We start from the raw sequence: 18,742 nt of genomic DNA, 5'->3' as shown, positions 1-18,742 counted from the left end.
CTGCTTTAGTTTATGTACATTAAGAATCTGAAAAGATCAGAGGTATTAGAGTTTGGGGTCAGGTTTTCCTGTGTACCTTGGAAACTCATGAGCTGACTGCCTCAAGTAGCCTGAAAGAAGCACCAAAAATCTCCTGCCCATCCTGGGAAAAGTCAGACAGAACAAACCACTCTAGACCTCAGGGAAGTCACTCTGGTTCTACCTTTACAGTCTGCCATCCTTATCTTCAGCTGAAAGCACCAGTCCTTCAGATGTTGATGCAGGGCAGGAAAAATGAGCACCAGTGAGCAGTCTAAACTCTTGAGGTAAGAGTCTTCCCTGGTGGTCCAGTGATTAAAACTTTGCCTTCCCGTGAAAAGGGTACAGGTTCAATCTCTGGTTGGGGAGCTAAGATCTCACATGCTTCATGGCCAAAAACTCAAAACATGAAACAGAAATAAACAAAATCAGTAAACACTTTAAAAAAATGGTCCACATAAAAATATCTAAAAAAAAAAAAAAAAAATAGGAGAAAACCCTAAGGTGGAACCTAGCTCTGTCCTTTAGTCTCTGGTGTTTGCCAAGCTCCTTGCTGAATCTCAGTTTCCTTGTCTACAACAGCATCCCCACACACCTCGAGGGGCTGCTCAGGGGACTCTTGTCAAAACGAGAAGCGGGGCCAGAAGAGGGCTGGCCACTGCACTGTGCTGTACCCTCATGCCGACCAGTCATCAGACAAGCACCCGCAGCATCCTCCTACCCAACCCCCGTCTCGAAGTATATTGACAGGTGTTATCTGAAAAAAAAACAACAACAACGTTTTCTCTACCTTAACACAAGCTTTGAGGAATGCACGGTTAACCACATTTAAACCCGCTCCTCACTGAGGCTTTCTCAGACACTTTAACGTCCTGTGAATCTCCATCAGTGTTTTCCACACAGGGTCCGAGAGGACCTGAGGGCTCCCACACCACACCCTCTGCTGGAATGCTGTGGTAGATAACACAATGATCCCTGAGAGGAGAAGGAAGGTGTCAGGCTCGGTGTCACCTCCAACGCTAATGCCTGGGTCACAAGAGACTGGAAAGACAAATGAGTACATTTAACCAATGAAGGGTTAATGTGGAGCTACAACCTGGAAGAAGGAATACTCTTGATACCAAAACAACAACAACAAAAACAAAAACACCACAGGAGAAATTCCCAACATACATGACAAATCTGACCAAGATCTTCCAGAGTCACCAGTGCCCTTCCAGAGTCTACACAGGCTCCCGAGTCATGTTTCTAACAAGAATCCTATGTGCTCATGATTCTCAGAGAATAACTGGCCCATGGGAAAGGCCAATTCTATAACAGAAAGCAACGGTGACTCCTTATTTTCTCATATTCAAAGGAGAGGCTTCCAGTTCTCCTAACTCTTCTCTGACTGTCTCTGCTGACCACCTGAGCCGAGATGCTGACTGTCAAGCTCCCTCAAACTGGGGCCCCAGGATGCCCGTGAGCCCTCCCAGCAAAGTCATTGTCTTTCCTTCCTACCTTTTCTTTATCATCTGAAGTATAAAGCACATTCCTACATATACAGCAGATGTCTGATGAACGCTTGGTGAACTTCATTGTCTTGTCCACTTTAGCCAGTGTATCACAGATCACACCATCCATGGTCAGACTTCTTCCCAAAACATTGGATGAGCACCCGCTCTGTGCCCAGGACTATCCTGGGTGACATGGACACATGAGCACATGGAGCAGGCACATGACTCGTCCCTGTGAGGCTTAGGTCTCAGTGGTATTCTTCTCATCCCTTACTTTTGCTTAGCTTTGGACAGACCTCAGAGACTTTTTGCATATTTATCTTAGCTAGTTCCATGGCAACCCAATGATGTAGTTATTATCATTCTCAGTTGACAGATGAGAAAGCTGAGGTCCAGCAAGATTAAACGATTAACTCAAGGTCATGCGGCTGTGGGTGCCCTAACTGAAATTCAAGCTCGAGTCGTCTTGGGTTGTTTAAACCCGTACAACAAGTCACCTCATCAAAGTCTCCCATTGAGCTCTGCAGAGTAATTACAAGGAAATCCAGATTTCATTTTTTAGCCTGTCTCCTGACAGGTCAATGCATGCTTATTCAAGAATTTACCCCTCTTCCAAAACAATGAGCAATTCCAAGGGAAGGCAGAACCCCCAAAACAGTTGGTGACATCAACAGCATTCTTCTCAAGGATTACTCAACTGAGTGCTTGTTTAGTGTGTGATCTCAATCATAGAAAAGAAGAACTGCTCCAGACTTGATTATCTTTTTAAAAACTTGCAAAACCTGAGAAGCTAAGACTCTTTGAAACAGGAAGCTGTGTTGTTTCCTACCTTACTAATGTCTCTGGTGGTATCAGATGGTATCTCCGTTTCATGAGTGGCAAGACCTAAGCTATCACTGGACGCATGAAGGACTTTGCTAAATTAGCAGGTACCATCATCTTCTTTTTGCTCTCATCTGGGCGAGAACTTATTGAACGCAACAGAAGTGGTTTATTCAGGAGGGGTTTCCAGGAAGACAGTCAGGTTTCTAGGAAAAAGGAGATGGAGCAAGGAGTCTTAGCAGGTGGAAGTTACACCTCCCAGGAGTGCTCTTGGATGGACGGGGCGTAGAGGGAGGCCGGCTGGGCTGCAGTAGGTAGTATGGAGCCAAAGTGGGAGAGCTGATTGTGAGATACGTCTGTTTTCTTCTCGCCTTTTCCCACTTTGCCTTTCTCTCACCTGTATCATGATGTGTTTGCCTTTCCACTCATCTGAACTCAGGCTTTTACCCTCTTCAGTCAACACGTCCACAGCTGTGCCCATGCTGCCTTCCCTGTACTTTCATAAATTCTCAGCTATTGAGAGGATGGCCACTCCAAAAGGGTTCTCTTGAGTAGTTTTGCGTTAGTAATACTGATTAGTAAGAAGCAGTGAAAGTATAACTGACATATGTGTGTACATGCACGTATGTTACATTTGTATATATACAAATTTTTATATTTCAATTTTTCACTGAAAATCCACTCTAAGTCAGGCTGTCAGATGAATCAGCTGATCAGTTGATTTGGTGTCTTTCTGTTTTGGATCTACAAAGTTGACTGCTTTTCTTGGATCTATATTAGAGGGTAGGGATAGAAAGTCTTTCTAATCTTTTGGGAAACCTTCAACCGGTTGGAGATGAAAGTTAACTGTGTTCAACAAGAGTTTTGAGGGGAGGGAGTGGGAATATGGGGTCACTGGTACATGGAAGCGATAGGAATTGGAGTATATCTGCAACTCATTTCAGAAAATGGTGATGATTACCATGAACTATGTAGGCTGAGTTATTTCTCTAGGGGAGGAACTGCATGACTCAATAAGAAAAAAACAGATATATCCAGCACAATAAAAAGGGTAAAAGGCATAAATAGATATTCACAGAAAAGGAAACACTAATGACTAATAATTACAGCTTAAAAAAAACCCCTCAGTAATTAAGTATTAGTTACATAAATAATGACACCCTTGTTGCCTGTAAAATTGGCCAAGTAAATTTTTTCTTTTAGATCTTGGCACTGATGGGTACTTGCTGAGACTGGCACCAATACGAAATAGAATACAAATTGTTATACAACTTCTGGAAACAATTTGGCAAAATGCAGCAAGAGTCTTAGAAATAGGACTAGGGGTAGAAATTGTCCTTTGAGAAATCTACTTTAAGGAACTAAGAAAAATACAAAGATGTTTACTGCAGCATTATTTGTAAAGGTGCAAATTAGGAACAACTTAATCACAAGACAGTAAGACAATGATTAAAAAACCATAAATATACAGTATGCTGAGTCGTTCCAAATTATATTTTCATGTAATTTTTAACCACATGGAACTAGATGCAGGGTGGGGCTTCCCTGATGGCTCAGTGGTAAAGAATCCACCCGCCAATGCAGGGAGATGCAGGTTGGATCCCTGGGCTGGAAAGATTCCTTGGAGAAAAATAAATGGCAACCCACTCCAGTATTCTTGCCAGGGAAATGCTATGAACAGAGGAGCCTCGAGGGCTACAGTCCATGGGGTCGCAAAGGATTCAAGACACAACTCAGTGACTGAACAACAACAATAAAATTTTACGTACCAGAATACAAAAGGGTGTGCAAATGTGATATCAGTTGTAACAAACATGCCTAGAAAAGAGGCAATGGTTCTCTCTCCAAGACACAGGTGGAGGTGGCAACACCAGAGGCCAGGAAACTGACCCTCAGGACACTGAACACTTCTGCCACATGTGCTTTGACTGCACAGGCATAATTTCCCCATGAAACACTTTTCAGGATCATCTCTTTCAATTTAAACACATATCAGCCTGCATACAAACACTAAAAATCAGCCACACTGGAAACACCTGGTATTAGAACATAGTGAGTAAATCTACTCTTTGAACAAAGAAGTTGGTAAAACTATTCCAAGTTACTTTGCAGGTGGATGAAACCAAGTCACTTAACTGACTACATTCCAAGAATGGAATATAATCTTTGCTCTAATAATATTAATGACTGGAAGCTGAGGAAGTCCATGTGCCGCCCTAAAATATAAAGGCTGGGAGATGCCTGCAGCTGGGAAGAAGACTGCATTTATTCAAGATTTCAACCTTCAGAGGTTCTTTGTATTTCCAGGGAAGGAGCTCATTGGCTCACAAGGCAGCCCATTCCATTCCTGCACAACTTCGTTCTCACCAAGTTCTTTCCCATGTGTGACTGAATTTAGTTTCCTCTACTACCATCAAATTTCTGCTCTCTGTAGAGTCTGCTTCCTTTTTCTACAGCAGAAGCTATGACATTATAGATTTTCCCACCTTGAAGGAACCCAGGACATTGCCTAATCCAATTCTTTTTTTAAAAAAGCTTAGAAAACTTTGCTCCAGGTCAAAGATGTACAAATATTGGGATAAAAAGAAAACAAACTAAAATAAACCTGAAGACTTTTATTTTTTACATAAAACATTCCAAGTTATGCCAAATACTATTGATGCTTCTAGACCTTTATCATCCTAGCCTGTTTTATGCTGCAGGTGGATACCAACGCTCATGAAATGTGGTACCTGAAGAGAACCTAACATTTCAAACGCATAATCTGAAAAGTGAAAAAAGGTAAAATTATTCTGCTCCATCTTTCTATCCATTTAAGAAGCATTAGTAGGCAGCTGTTACTTGCCAGGCATTGTACTGGGCAATAGTCCTGCATTGTCCAAGATGGTGGCTACTTGCCACATGTAGCCATTCCAAGTTAACTTAATAAATTTGGATAAAATGAAAATCTCAGTTCTTCAACAGCAGTAGCCACATTTCAAGTGCTCGATAGCCATGTGGCTAGTAGGTGTTTTATTGAACAGCGCAAACACAGAACGTCCCATCACTGTAAGAAAGGTCTACAGGATAGTGCTGTGCCAAATAATTGTTTTTTCTGACTACCCAGGTTTTCTGTGGAAAGAAATGAAAGGGGAGGAGAACTGGCTTAAAACGGTGTAAGTGGGAAGCAATTCAAGGTGCTAGATGGACAGATAATTGGATGAATACATGAAGGGGTAGCTGAGAAGAGAGGTGGATGGAAAATCAGATGGGTAGATTTCCTTTGTTCTGGATGATCTATTAATATTGATGAAGACTGAACCAGCTCTTGGGATTGGCTTCTAAAGTGCTTGCAATTGAGGATACTCTTAGTTCAACCCTTAAACTTCCTCTTTTCTTTCAACTTAAAGAGGTTGGAGGGATGTAACTCAGAGATAGTAAAGAGATTCAAAAACTTTAGGAGGGTACAGCCTGTCATTTTTCTCTCTCTATTCCTGTCATATTTGTGAAAGATAATTATTTCTTTGTGAAAGAATTATCAATAATTCTTCATTGGAATGTCAGTAAATAAATGGATTAATGTATTCTTGGGTTCCTATTAGGCAATTTAATTTGGTACAGATCCAAAACCATTTGTATAAATTCAAACTCATTTACTGTAACTACAGATTTTAATGAAAGCTGAAATATCTTTTTAAAACATTTTGGACACCAATCACTGTGTTTTCTGTAACTTTGAGTAATGGGCTACAGACTGGTTATTTGCAGAAAGCCAAGAATTTCTCTTTAGATGGAGGAAATACTTCCTCCTCTAGAGTCATACTATCCTGTTTTGGAAAAGATCTAAGAAATTCTGGAAAGGGCTGAAAACTTGAGAAAATAGAGAATGTCAGTGAGTAGAGGGAGAGTGAGAAGAACTAGCATGCATTTGCCTGGCACTGTGTCCTGATGTTCTCACGTGGGTTCACGTAATCCTCACATTACTCCCCCACTCCTTACAACACTTTCTTCACACAGCTTCAGGGACACCAGTTCTGCTTTTCTTCCGATCTCGCTGTCCACCCTTTCTCAGTCTCTCTTGCTGTGTCCTCATTTCTCTCACCTCCGACTTTGGCCATGCCTGGGGATGCAGTCCTTTGCTGTCTATACCTATGTCTCTGGTGCTCTTTTCCAGAATCAATGCTTTACATCTATGTGATGACAACTGTCACTTTTGTATTTTCAGCCAACAGTTCTCCCCTGGAGCCGTATGTCCAACTGCCTGCTGCACATCTCCACTTGGATGGCATATAATCAATCTCAGACTTGCCTGCTCCAATTCAGGCTTATTTTTCCCCAGACTTTATCTCTGCTGGTGTCAACGCCATCCTTTCAGTTGCTCAGACAAAACTCTTGGAGTCGTCGACTATTTCTCACTTACTCGTACACTATCTGTCAACAAATCCTGTGGCTATCTTCCACATTTGTACAGAATCCATCTATTCTCACCCTTTCTACCTCTACCACCATGCCCTGCCCAGAATCACATCTTCCCTGTATTATCATAAGTGCCTCTTTGAGTTCAGTTCAGTCACTCAGTTGTGTACAACTCTTTGCAACCCCATGGACTGCAGCACATCAGGATTCCCTGTCCTTCACGAATTCCCAGAGCTTGCTCAAACTCATGTCCATCGAGTCAGTGATGCCATCCAACCATCTCATCCTCTGTCATCCCCATCTCCTCCTGCCTTCAATCTTTCCCAGCATCAGAATCTTTTCTAAGGAGTCAGTTCTTTGCATCACATGGCCAAAGTATTGGAGCTTCAGCCTCTTTACTGGTTCCTTGTTTCTAATTGTGCTTCTATAGTCTATTCTCCACGTGGCAGCCAGAACAATCCTTACAGAATATGAGGAGGATAACCTCAAGTTTAATGGAAACTTACCTACGGTCCCTACTCCATTTAGAAAAAAGCTGAAGTTCTTCCTGACTGCACAGCTCCACGGAACTCCTGCCCACAGCTTCTCATATCTCTCTGACTCTCTCTCTTGATACCCACCCCTCACTCCTTTCGGCCACACTAAATCCTCTTGCTCCTCTAAGAACCTGTCCAGCCACTCTCTCACCTCAGGATATTTGCAGTTGGTGTTCCTCTTATCCCCCAGAAACCTGTTCAACTCACTCTCTCACCTCCCTCCAGACTTTTCTCAAATGTCATCTCATGAGTTTCTTGTTGACCCTCTCCAGTTTAAACTTCACCTCTCCAATGCCACCCTACTGTTGCCTTCTCTCATCTCTTTACCTTTCTCTGTAGCACTCATGACCATCTGAGACACTGTAGCTTCTGGCTATCTATTATTCCCTGACTGGAATATAAGCTTCATGAGGTCAAAGAGTTTTGTCTATTCCATTCATTGATGTGCCGTATCGCTGGAACAGTGGCTGGCATGTCATAGGTTGCCATTAACTATTTGCTGAATAAACGACTGGAGAGCCCCACGAGGCAGTAACTCTTCTTTCACTAGGTTACACATAAAGATTCTGAGGCACAGGGAAGGTAACTTACTTGCTCTATGTCACACAGACATTTCTTCAAATTCAGGAACTGAATCATTATCCTATACTGAAGAGGACCAAGGATATATAAGCAAGAAAATCTAATGACTATGATTCCCTGGCACCAATACCCATGAAACCAAAAGGATCTAGGGCCTTAAGCATGGAATCTGATCTTAACAGCAGGTGGTCCTGCAGGAATGCTGACCACTTGGAGTCTGTGGGCAGAGCTCTTCTAGATGGACATGCAGATCCAGGATGGTAGGCAGTGACTTCACAACCTGCTCTCTTCTCTATGTTCTTTGTTTTAAATTTTTTTAATTGGAGTACAACTGCTTTACAATGTTGTATTGGTGTGTGCTGTACAACGTGAGTCAGCTCTAAGTGTACATTCGTCCCCTCTCTCCTGAGCCTCCCCCACCCCATCCCAGCCCTCCAGGTCATCACAGAGCACCAAGTTGAGTTCCCTGTTCTATACATATGCTTCCCACTAGCTTTCCGTTTCACACATCTAGTGTATATAAGTCAACGCTACCCTCTCAATTCGTCCCACCCTCTCCTGTTATATGCTTTAGATGATTCATCAAGTTCACCTGAGAGGCTGATCCCCCCAAAGAGACTAAACACTTAAATACACACTCACACACACGCACACACACACACCAGATTAGTGATGTTACTAAGCTGGGATATCATTCAGCACGTGGCCCTCTTTCAGACATGACTGGTTTAACCAAATTCCCACTATTGTCAAGGATCAGCACTCTTCATCATATGCATGGCAGTTTTCCACTTTAGTAAAGTTTTAGAATAAAACAGATTTCAAATTAATAGTATCTTTTTTGTACTTTGGGGACTTTGAAAGGTTGGAGGGTGGATGTCTAATTACAGTCAGGATCCAGAAACACCACTATTATTTAACATCACTGTGGAAGTTCCCACCAAAGCAATAAGGTGAGAGAAACAAATGAGAAATACCAGAAAGGAGGATATAATTCTGTCAGTGCTTCACAGATAATATGACTATCTATCTAGTGAAAAGTGGAAGTGAAGTCACTCAGTCGTGTCCGACTCTCTGCGACCCCATGGACTATATATATAGCCCACCAGGCTCCTCCGTCCATGGGATTCTCCAGGCAGGAATACTGGAGTGGGGTTGCTATGTCCTTCTCCAGGGGATCTTCCTGACCCAGGGATCAAACCCGGGTCTCCCACATTGCATGCAGACACTTTACCCTCTGAGCCACCAGGGAAGCCCAATCTATCCAGTAGTTCTAAAGGTATTTATTTTTTAAAGTCAGTAAGGTAATCAGCTTAAAACATGTGATTTTGTTTCATACTACCAACAATTGTTTAGAAAATTGGTTAGGGAAAGCATCTCATTCACAATAACCTGAGAAATATAAAGGCAGATGATAAAAATGTAAAAAGAAACATGCAACACCAATAACTTAAAGCCCTATGGTAAGCAGAGTAAGGAGACATAGTGTGTTCCCAAGTATAGAAGCTTGACATGGAACGTTATCAATTCTTTCTAAACTTATTTACAAATGTAAGAAAAGTTCACTCAAAATTATGTCTTTGTAAGTAACTGATCACGTGATCCAAAAGTTTATCTAATAGGACAAATGGTTCTAAAAGATAAGACATACTGGAAATGAATACTGAAAGGCAATTATTTAATTAGATAATATACATAAATAATCTAATAAATCTACAGTAATTAAAAGAGTGTTTCTAGCACAGAAATCAATGATTTCTATGTGCAAAGGACACAAGCAGAATCAGGAACATGAAGGAATATATGGCAAAGGTGATGTTTCCAGCTCAAGGGGGAGAGGGTAATTATTAAACATATGGTATCTTCAAATTGGTCAACAATTTAGAGAGAAATAAAATAGAAGTGCACTTTGCACCATATATCAAACCAAACTAAAATGTATTAGTGATCTGCATGTACAAAAATGGAACCATGGAGATACAAAAATATATATAAACACTCATGTAATCTGGGAGTGTGGAGGCCCTTATAAATGGAACCCTAAGGAAATAACTGTGAGCTTTGGAGACACAGAGCCTCAGCTCTGCTGTGTGCTAATGGAATAATGACAGAGCCTTGCCAAGCCTCTATTTGCTCATCTATAAAATGGGGATATAGAAATCCACCTTGCAAACCTGTGAGGACAAGCAAGGCTGTATAAAGTGCTGGGCTAAGAAAGACATGGTTGGTATTGACTCATCTTACACTGGTTATATGTAAAGAATGTAAACTTTCTGAACTCACAGACCATTTTCTTCTCAGTATTTTTTCCTTCTCAGGTGGTTGTTGAAAATAAGCAGGAAAAACATCCACAGCGTACAATCGATGATATCCTGCATTATTTGATCCATACTGAGAAATAAACATTTCTCCCATCCAGGGGCACCGCGCTGGCTGGGACTCAGGACTAAGGAGCTGGAGGTCCAGGGCACTGGTCTGATTTGGCATGGCCTTAGGGTTTAATAAGACTCTTTTGAGAGGGTTCTCAAAAGGAGGGGCTCTGGCCTGCGTTTGGGGAGGTATTTGAGAGTCCAGGGAACTGGTTTTCATGTCTTCAAAGACAGGAAGGTCTGAGTTACTGTAAATCCCAGGGGGTGACCTTCTGATATTCACTCCGGATATTTAAGCAGAGTCCAGTACACAGGCTGAAGGACTGGCCCAGCAAGAAGAGAGCAGGGGCCCTGCGAATATCATCCAGGTTCAGAATTTGCCAAAGGCACTAAGAACCGTGAAGTAGGAAGAGAAAATGTGGGCACAAATAACTTGGAGGCATCCAGGTAGCTGGTGCCCCGTGGCCCACCTGTCCTCACGCAGCTGCCCACTGCGGTCATCTGAACGGCCTTCTCACTCTTCCCGTGGGGGCCGGCCGAGCCCCTGCCAACACAGGTGTCAAGACGGGAAAAGACGCCTCCCCTCCCCAAGTCTGGGTGGTTGTATGCCAGCTCGACCCAGGATCAAAGGGGAGAACCTAGCCCCTAAGATCTCTTAATCTGAAAACAAAATGCAAATGCTTTGCCTAGTGTGCCCTCTTCTTCAAGTTCCTTAGATTTCAGTTTGTGGTTTCAAGTTCTGATGAGTAAACCCTTCATCTTGTAATTTGCCTAGGTTTCCACCCTAGAAAAGGTCTGCCAAATCTAGCAGTGCCTGCCTAAAAACATTAGCTTTCAGTGACAGTTTAACTGATAAGGAAATACAGAAAAATTAAAAATTTTCAGTTTTAAAAATGATAATCCAAAAAAAAAAAATGATAATCCACCTACCTCTCACAACTATTTTGATTATTTGCCTGTTGCCTTTTATATGTACATATAATTTCACGTTGTTGCAATCTTTGTTTACACATTTTACATTCTCTTCATTCTTATAAACATCTGTCTGTGATTTTATCCGGTATCCAAAAGTAGTTTTAGTGACTACATAATAATCTATTCTTTAAGTGGACTACAATTTATTCAAAACATCCTTCATGTGTCAAACATTTATATTGTTACCATTTCTTGTTTTCTACTATGAGAACAACACCACAATGAACATCTTTGTGCACATTATGTATTGGTAATACCTTTTCAACCTTTTCCCCTTAGGGTAAAATCATAGGACTAAAACTAATGGATTAAAGCCATGTGTATCTTGATGGCTCATGTTAGATACAAAATTTATTAAAACAAGTTACATAGCACCAGCAATGAGTAAGTGTTCCAGCGATGAATAAGGTTCACTGCAAATTCACCAGCATTGAGCATCACCATTAGATTTTTTTTTATATATAATTGAAATGACATTTCAAACTTGAATGTATTTTCTAAAGAAGGATCTCCAATTCTAAATATTTTTTTTTCAATTCAAATTTGCAACACTCACTAAAATTTTACACTGGTGAATGTGAATTTATGAAGTTATGAGATATCCATCACCTCATCCCATTTATCATAGTATAGATGGAGGCTGCATATATATTTGTTGGAGTCGGCCAGACAAGAATGGCAGGGAAAGGGCAACCCTCCTTCTGACTTCAGAAATTACGAGAAAAGAGACCCTGGAAGGAAGCAGTCACAGCTGTGTGTCCCTATCTCTCCCATCCAGGCTTTGACCAGAGTTAGGGGGTTTGGAGAGCTGTTTGATAAACTAGGGGGCTCTCAAGAGGATATCTCTCTGCAAAGCACCTCCTTACCCACATGGGGTGGCCAGAGCAGTGAGGTTGGTGGTCAGGCAGAAAAACATCTGGTTTGCAGTCTTGCGTGTCCCTTGGTTTGTACAGGACACACGCATGGAGTCAAGGAGGGGCATGTCTGCCGGGCGCCTGCCGGCTCAGAACAAAGAGTGGAACTTGGGCCAGGAACTCGATGGCGGTGTAGTTCTCCATTCTACAGGGCTGAGTGAAGGCTCCACCACCTTGGAGAGATCACTGTGCCTGGGGAGGACTGAGAATGAATGGATCCTGAGGTCATTACTACAAACACTGCAGCAGATGCCAGCACAAAGACTCAGGGTTGGGACTGGGTCGACCCCCACCTTAGCAGACACCAGTCACGTAAATCAAGAACCAATAGGAGATTAGAGTACCCTCTTCTCCCTCTGCACATGCATCGAGTCATGCTGGCCCTTCCCCCATATCTCTACTGCCATCCTAGAAAGGACCAATGAGAGGAGACAAGGAACCGAAATTATAAGCTGATTAACAGAGGATGAGTAAAACCTAAAGTTATCATTCAAATGAATGGAAGGATAAGACTAAATTTAAACCACTTAGGACTAAAATTTGTGAATACTTTTTTCTTCTACCCAGCAGGTGGGAAGCTGGTAACAAGAGAGTCAAACAGTTTTGGAAACTAAAGAAACTTCATTTACACTGCACAACTGAATTGTACTATGGGCAATTTTAGTGAATCAGCTAAAGGAGTATGATCTCAAATTATGTAAAACTTTGTATCCACGTATGCATAAATAGAGAAATGTTCATGGTAGTAAACTCATCATGGTGAGATCTGGGGTGATTTTTACTATTTTTTTCCTTTTCTTTATGACTGATATTGTTTGTTTTCTATACTATTTCATTTTTCCAAACTGCAAGAACTGTGATTAGGAGTGCAGACAGGTAAAAACTCTATCTGCTTCTGTGTCTCTGATCTCACTAGGGATCAAAAACTTGACTTCTAACTCTACTTGTTTTCCAGTGCTTTTCAGTCTAGGCCCCTTCCCCCTCCCAAGATTCTATAATCTTACACTCATCATGTTGGATTTATGGAAATAACATATGAATTAAAGATGATCTTCAAGTTGAACAACACTTCAGTGAAATTCTTTTTTAAAGTTTGACTTGTTTTCAGATCAGTCTGTGAGAAAAGGAAAGAAAATATAAATAATTAATGATGAGTAGAGGCTCTTTCCACTCTTGCCTTAAACATTAAGGTTTAGAGAGATACTCTCATGACTGAAAATGCCTAACAGACCAAATGATGGGTATTTTTTCTCAGCTGCTGTGTATTATGCCATTGGGAATAAAAAAAGCTGATAAGATCATATAAGTCAGTTGCTACTCAATTCCATTTTTAACCTCAAAAGCCTGAATGTGTCACTGATCAGTAGATGATGGACCAGGCCAGAGCTATGAAAATAGATCAAGTTCTATCCAAGAGCCTCTACTTTTTCCTGATTTCATGTGAAACCACTTCTCATTGCCTTTCTTTCATTTCTGCTTTCTACCAAGTTACAGTTTTTTCTTTTTCTAGTTTAAAATATGATCTCATGTAGACTCTCTGATGGCAACCCACTCCAGTATTCTTGCCTGGAAAATCCCATGGATGGAGGAACCTGGCAGGCTACAGTCCATGGGGTCGCAAAGAGTCGGACACAACTGGGCGACTTTACTTTCTTTCTTTCTACAACCTTGCATGGCTATCATGATCCTTATTTTGGAGATGAGTAAACAAGGCTCACAGTTAAAGGCTTGTCTGAGTCTTCTCACTGGCAAGCAGAATGGCCAGGAACAGCTCCTATGTCTTCCCGCTCTACAGTCGTTTGGACTACACAGAACCCTGACAGGGGCCGACTTTAGGATCCCAGTATTTTCTTAGGAAAGCAAAGACAATCCTTGCTATTGGCTCCAATGACTGCATTTCTAAGGCCTGCCTTGAGAAATACCTGCTGGCGTAGGTTCATGACCTCACACTTGTGCTTTCTCAGAAAAGAGAAAGTTAGCAGGACTCCTGAGGAAGCAGGGTAGGGATTAGCTGCCTTTCAAGGACTACTCCCTTGTCTCTTTTTCCTTCTTCTCCAGCCAAGTCTGTAATTCTAAGAAAAGCAGTCACTGACCCTAGGGATCCTGGTCTAAAAAATTCAAAATCTAAGAAGTAGTCCCACTGGGGCATGCTCAGCGCCTTTATGAGGGAAAAGCTCTAAGGGGTCTGTTGTAGGCACGTGACTGGCTTATGTCAGCATTGTCAGGAACAGGAAAAGGGGACGCTGCTTATAATCGTTACAACAATTCATAACTACTATAATAGCGAATTGTAATAATTATTATAAGTTAAAAATCACTGTACTTGAATCCAGTGATGACAGCATTAAGCATAGATACTGGAGATCTAACCTGAACTTTTGAAATTGCTTACTGAAGGATTTTAGCCTCATTATTAAATTTCTTTAAGGTTCAATTTCCCCATTACTGTATTTTTTAATTTTTGCATTTTATGTTATGGAGCCATGGAGGTGGGTAGTTATTTCTAGAATAATAATCACTATTATTAGCATTTGGTTTTTAAATGGATGATTTTGAAGGTCATATATAAACTATAAAACATAAAATACAAAATTTAAAAATACAGTGATAATATAATAAGATTATTGTTATCATTACCCAACCTATCCCTTCCTGTTTTGTATTTCTTCCTCCAATGCTTTGAGGATCAACATCTCCGCTCTTCACTACCATCCACAATGTTTGCTTATTTTCCCGTGATGGGTAATGCTGACTCTCAAAACATTGCATCTTTCACTCCTAACATTTCCCCCCGCCCCATGGCATATCTGATACACCTTTGGAAATATATGCTGAAGAATGTACAGGCTATTCATTCCATGTGGTTTTAGTGGGTAAGTGAATAAACTGACTGGCGTGGGTCACAAGGAGTGATCATAGTTAACTGTGGGGTTACTTCTGCCTTCTTCCATCACAGGGACAAGGAAAATGGTGACCTCAGTTGATGGGATTGAAGCCGTGGGTGAAGTTGCTGGGACCACACCCTACGACTATGAGGGGGCACTGCCATGCGAGAAAAGCAATGTCAAGGAGCTGGGGGCCCAGTTCCTGCCCCCACTGTATTCCCTGGTGTTCGTGATTGGTTTGCTGGGCAATGTAGTGGTGGTGGTGATCCTCACAAAATACAAGAGGCTCCGTATTATGACCAACATCTACCTGCTCAACCTGGCCATTTCTGATGTGCTCTTCCTATTCACACTGCCTTTCTGGATTCATTATGTTAGGTGGAACGAGTGGGTTTTTGGCCACTCCATGTGTAAGTTGCTCTCTGGGCTCTATTACATGGGACTGTACAGTGAGATCTTCTTCATCATCCTCTTGACCATAGACCGGTATCTGGCCATCGTCCATGCCGTGTTTGCCCTTCGAGCCCGTACAGTCACTTTTGGTATCATCACTAGCATCTTCACCTGGGGCCTGGCACTGCTAGCAGCCCTCCCTGAATTTTTCTTTCATGAGTCCCAAGAGGAGGCTGGACAGACTATCTGCAGTCCTCTTTACCCAGAGGATAATGAAAATGCCTGGAAGCGTTTCCATGCTCTGAGAATGAATATCCTGGGTCTCGCTCTGCCTCTTCTCGTTATGGCCATCTGCTATTCAGGAATCATTAAAACACTGCTGAGATGCCCCAGTAAAAAAAAATACAAAGCCATTCGGCTCATTTTTGTCATTATGGTGGTCTTCTTTATTTTCTGGACACCCTACAATCTGGTTGTCCTACTCTCTGCTTTTCAAATGCACTTGGAGGCCGACTGTGAACAGAGCAGACAGCTGGACCTGGCCATGCTGGTGACAGAGGTGATTGCCTACACGCACTGCTGTGTCAACCCCGTGATCTACGCCTTCGTTGGCGAGAGGTTCCGGAAGCACCTCCGCCACTTCTTCTACAGGCACGTGGCCACCTACCTGGGCAAATTCATGCCGTTTCTTCCCAGTGAGAACCTGGAAAGAGCCAGCTCTGTCTCCCCATCAACAGGGGAGCAGGAACTCTCTGCTGTATTCTAGGTCAGAGGCAGAACATTGCCTACAGAAGATGCAGAGACCAGATGAAGCCAACATATTGACCTCTTCACCAGTCCTTTGAACTTCCAGCACAATGGCTGAAGCTCTTGAAGCCATTAAAATATATATACAATGGTGATGGTATGACTATGCACCCCAAAATCAGCACAATGGCTGAAGCCCTTGAAGCCATTAAAATATATACACAATGGTGATGGTATATCTATGCACCCCAAAATCTATGCACCCCAAAGGTCAACGTCTGGGCAATGACTTATTATGAACCCTGAAAAGCAGAGCTTTGCTTGATTCACTCGAGTCATGTAAATTTTAATGCACCTGAATGTTAGATGGTTACTATATGCAGCTACAAACTAGTCAAGCTTTTTATATCTTAAACCTTAACTTCAGCCAGTTATGGATATAAATGAAACATAATAAACATAAATGAAATATTAATAAATCAATTACATTTCTTCTTCTTAAAATGTAATAAATCAGTTTATTGCAAGGACTGATACTCAAGCTGAAACACCAATACTTTGGCCACCTGATGCGAAGAGCCAACTCATTGGAAAAGGCTCTGACACTGGGAAAGATTGAAGGCAGGGGGAAGAATAGAAGAGCAATTTGGCATTTTCAGTACAGAGAATAACCCACTCCAGGGTTCTTGCCTGGAGAATCCCATGGACGGAGGAGCCTGGTGGGCTGCAGTCCACGGGGTCGCGAAGAGTCGGACACACTGAGTGACTTCACTTTCACTTTTCACTTTCATGCATTGGAGAAGGAAATGGCAACCCACTCCAGTGTTCTTGCCTGGAGAATCCCATGGACGGGGGAGCCTGGTGGGCTGCCGTCTATGGGGTCGCAGAGTCGGACACGACTGAAGCGACTTAGCAGCAGCAGCAGTACAGAGAATAAAGGTCCTGCTCATAGAAACTTCTCAGAGCCGTGAGATGTGTGGACACTGTCTTATTTTACACCACTCTCACTGTTTATCCAGTAAGTGTGTGTTAGGTGATACAGGCAGGATGCATAAACATTGTCTTAGGTTAAGTGAAGGATGCCAAACTGTGTTAGACAAACACAATCCTTGCCCCCATGAAACTTTCCCTATAGTAGAGGATGTAAGACAGAAACAAATAACTCCAGTGCAAAGAGGAACACACTCAATGCTACACCTGGGTCAGGAAGAAAGGCCATTTCTACTGGAATCTGAGGAAGGAAGACTTAATGGAGGAAGTAGCTTTCGAGCAGGTCTCTGAAGGAGCAGCAGGATGAAAGGGGAGGTTTGAGGGGAAGGCACTGTAAGCCAGTGAGGAGAGGGGAAGGCACAAATGTGGGTGGATGGCAGAGTGAGGTGGGGACGCTGGGATGGGGATGATTTTCAGGCAGAGCACCTTAGGCTTTATTGGGAAGGCATGGGAGCAAGGCAATCAAAATGGTGTCAGGAGGATAATTCTGGTATCACATGGAGGATGGAGCAGAGGCCCCAGAACTGTGCAGGGAGCTAAGTTAGGAGACAAGTGCAAGTGTGGAGGCAAGAAAAGATCAACGACCAAGCAAGAGAGGTGCCAAGAGCACCCTGAGGAGAATCTGGCCAAGAGACAGTATGAAGGAAGAGTTAAAACACTAGGAGCAGTATATGGTTGATGCGGAAAAAAAAAGGGGGGTGCAAAACAGAATGTTAAAAAAAGAAAGAGAGACACACACATTTTTCATTGTGCTTAGATGCACTGACCATCCTCCTAAAAGGATATAAAAGAAAAGAGGAACAATGGTTGTCTTTAGGGAGAGGCATGTGTAGAGAAGAGAAGAAGGATATTTCTCTGAACACTCTTCTGCATCTTTTGGACTCTGAAACATGGGAACGTGTTTTTCAAAAAAAGTAAACATTTTAGAATTATATTTTAAAAATGAAAGACTAGGCTACTATTCACATGTGGTATCCATTCTACTATCCATAAAGAGATTAGATGTCCTCTGCCATGAATGAACCTTGTGACCTGGTTAGATTATTCCTAAGATCCTTTATAGCCAAGGCAAACTGATCTTGATGAAGTTTTAGGAAGTAGATGCTCAAAGTCTACAAAATACATTGTTGTTGTTGTTGTTTTAAAAGGAGGTTGTGACGCAGTGAACAGTTCTACAGCATCACCTCCTACTGGCCATGACACCAAGTGCAGTCCCTGTGCTCACTAAGGTACACTCAGGTTTCACATGTACAGTCATTCATCTGGTCACTTATCCATCCATTCAATAAACATTTGCTGAGCACACGTCATGTTCTTAACTAAGCACCTCAGGAAGCTACTGTCAGACTGAATTAGACACTGCTTTGCCCTACGCTGTCGACATTCAAAATCATGTCTTAAAAACTACCAATGCCTAAATTCAATCCAAATGACAGAGACTTCCACTGTAAGACCAGTTCAGTTCAGTTCAGTTGCTCAGTCGTGTCCGACTCTTTGTAATCCCATGGACTGCAGCACACCAGGCTTCCCTGTCCATCACCAACTCCCGGAGCTAGCTCAAACTCATGTCCATCAAGTTGGTGATGCCACCCAACCATTTCATCCTCTGTCAGCCCTTTC

General features: G+C 42.2%; 1 protein-coding gene across 3 annotated transcripts in view; it reads left to right on the top strand.

Annotated features, from left to right (window-relative positions):
* The window catches only part of CCR3 (C-C motif chemokine receptor 3), a 32,701-nt gene extending 16,358 nt beyond the window's left edge, over window positions 1–16,343 (top strand). Inside the window, exons 1-3 of one of the 3 annotated variants that reach the window (XM_065935401.1) lie at window positions 2,348–2,443; window positions 5,039–5,117; window positions 15,064–16,343. In XM_065935401.1, coding sequence (XP_065791473.1) covers window positions 15,075–16,151 — 1,077 coding nt within the window. In that variant the 5' untranslated portion in view covers window positions 2,348–2,443; window positions 5,039–5,117; window positions 15,064–15,074 and the 3' untranslated portion in view covers window positions 16,152–16,343. Of the gene's footprint in view, window positions 1–2,347; window positions 2,444–5,038; window positions 5,118–15,063 lie in introns of those variants that run through there. The other 2 variants (XM_065935402.1, XM_065935400.1) reach the window with 2 other exon arrangements.
* The last annotated feature ends 2,399 nt before the right edge of the window (window positions 16,344–18,742 follow it).

Source organism: Muntiacus reevesi, chromosome 4 (assembly GCF_963930625.1).
Source record: "Muntiacus reevesi chromosome 4, mMunRee1.1, whole genome shotgun sequence".
In the NCBI taxonomy this organism is placed as follows: domain Eukaryota; kingdom Metazoa; phylum Chordata; class Mammalia; order Artiodactyla; family Cervidae; genus Muntiacus; species Muntiacus reevesi.
The sequence above is the reverse complement of the archived record's forward strand: the minus strand, read 5'-3'. Positions and strand labels throughout refer to the sequence as shown.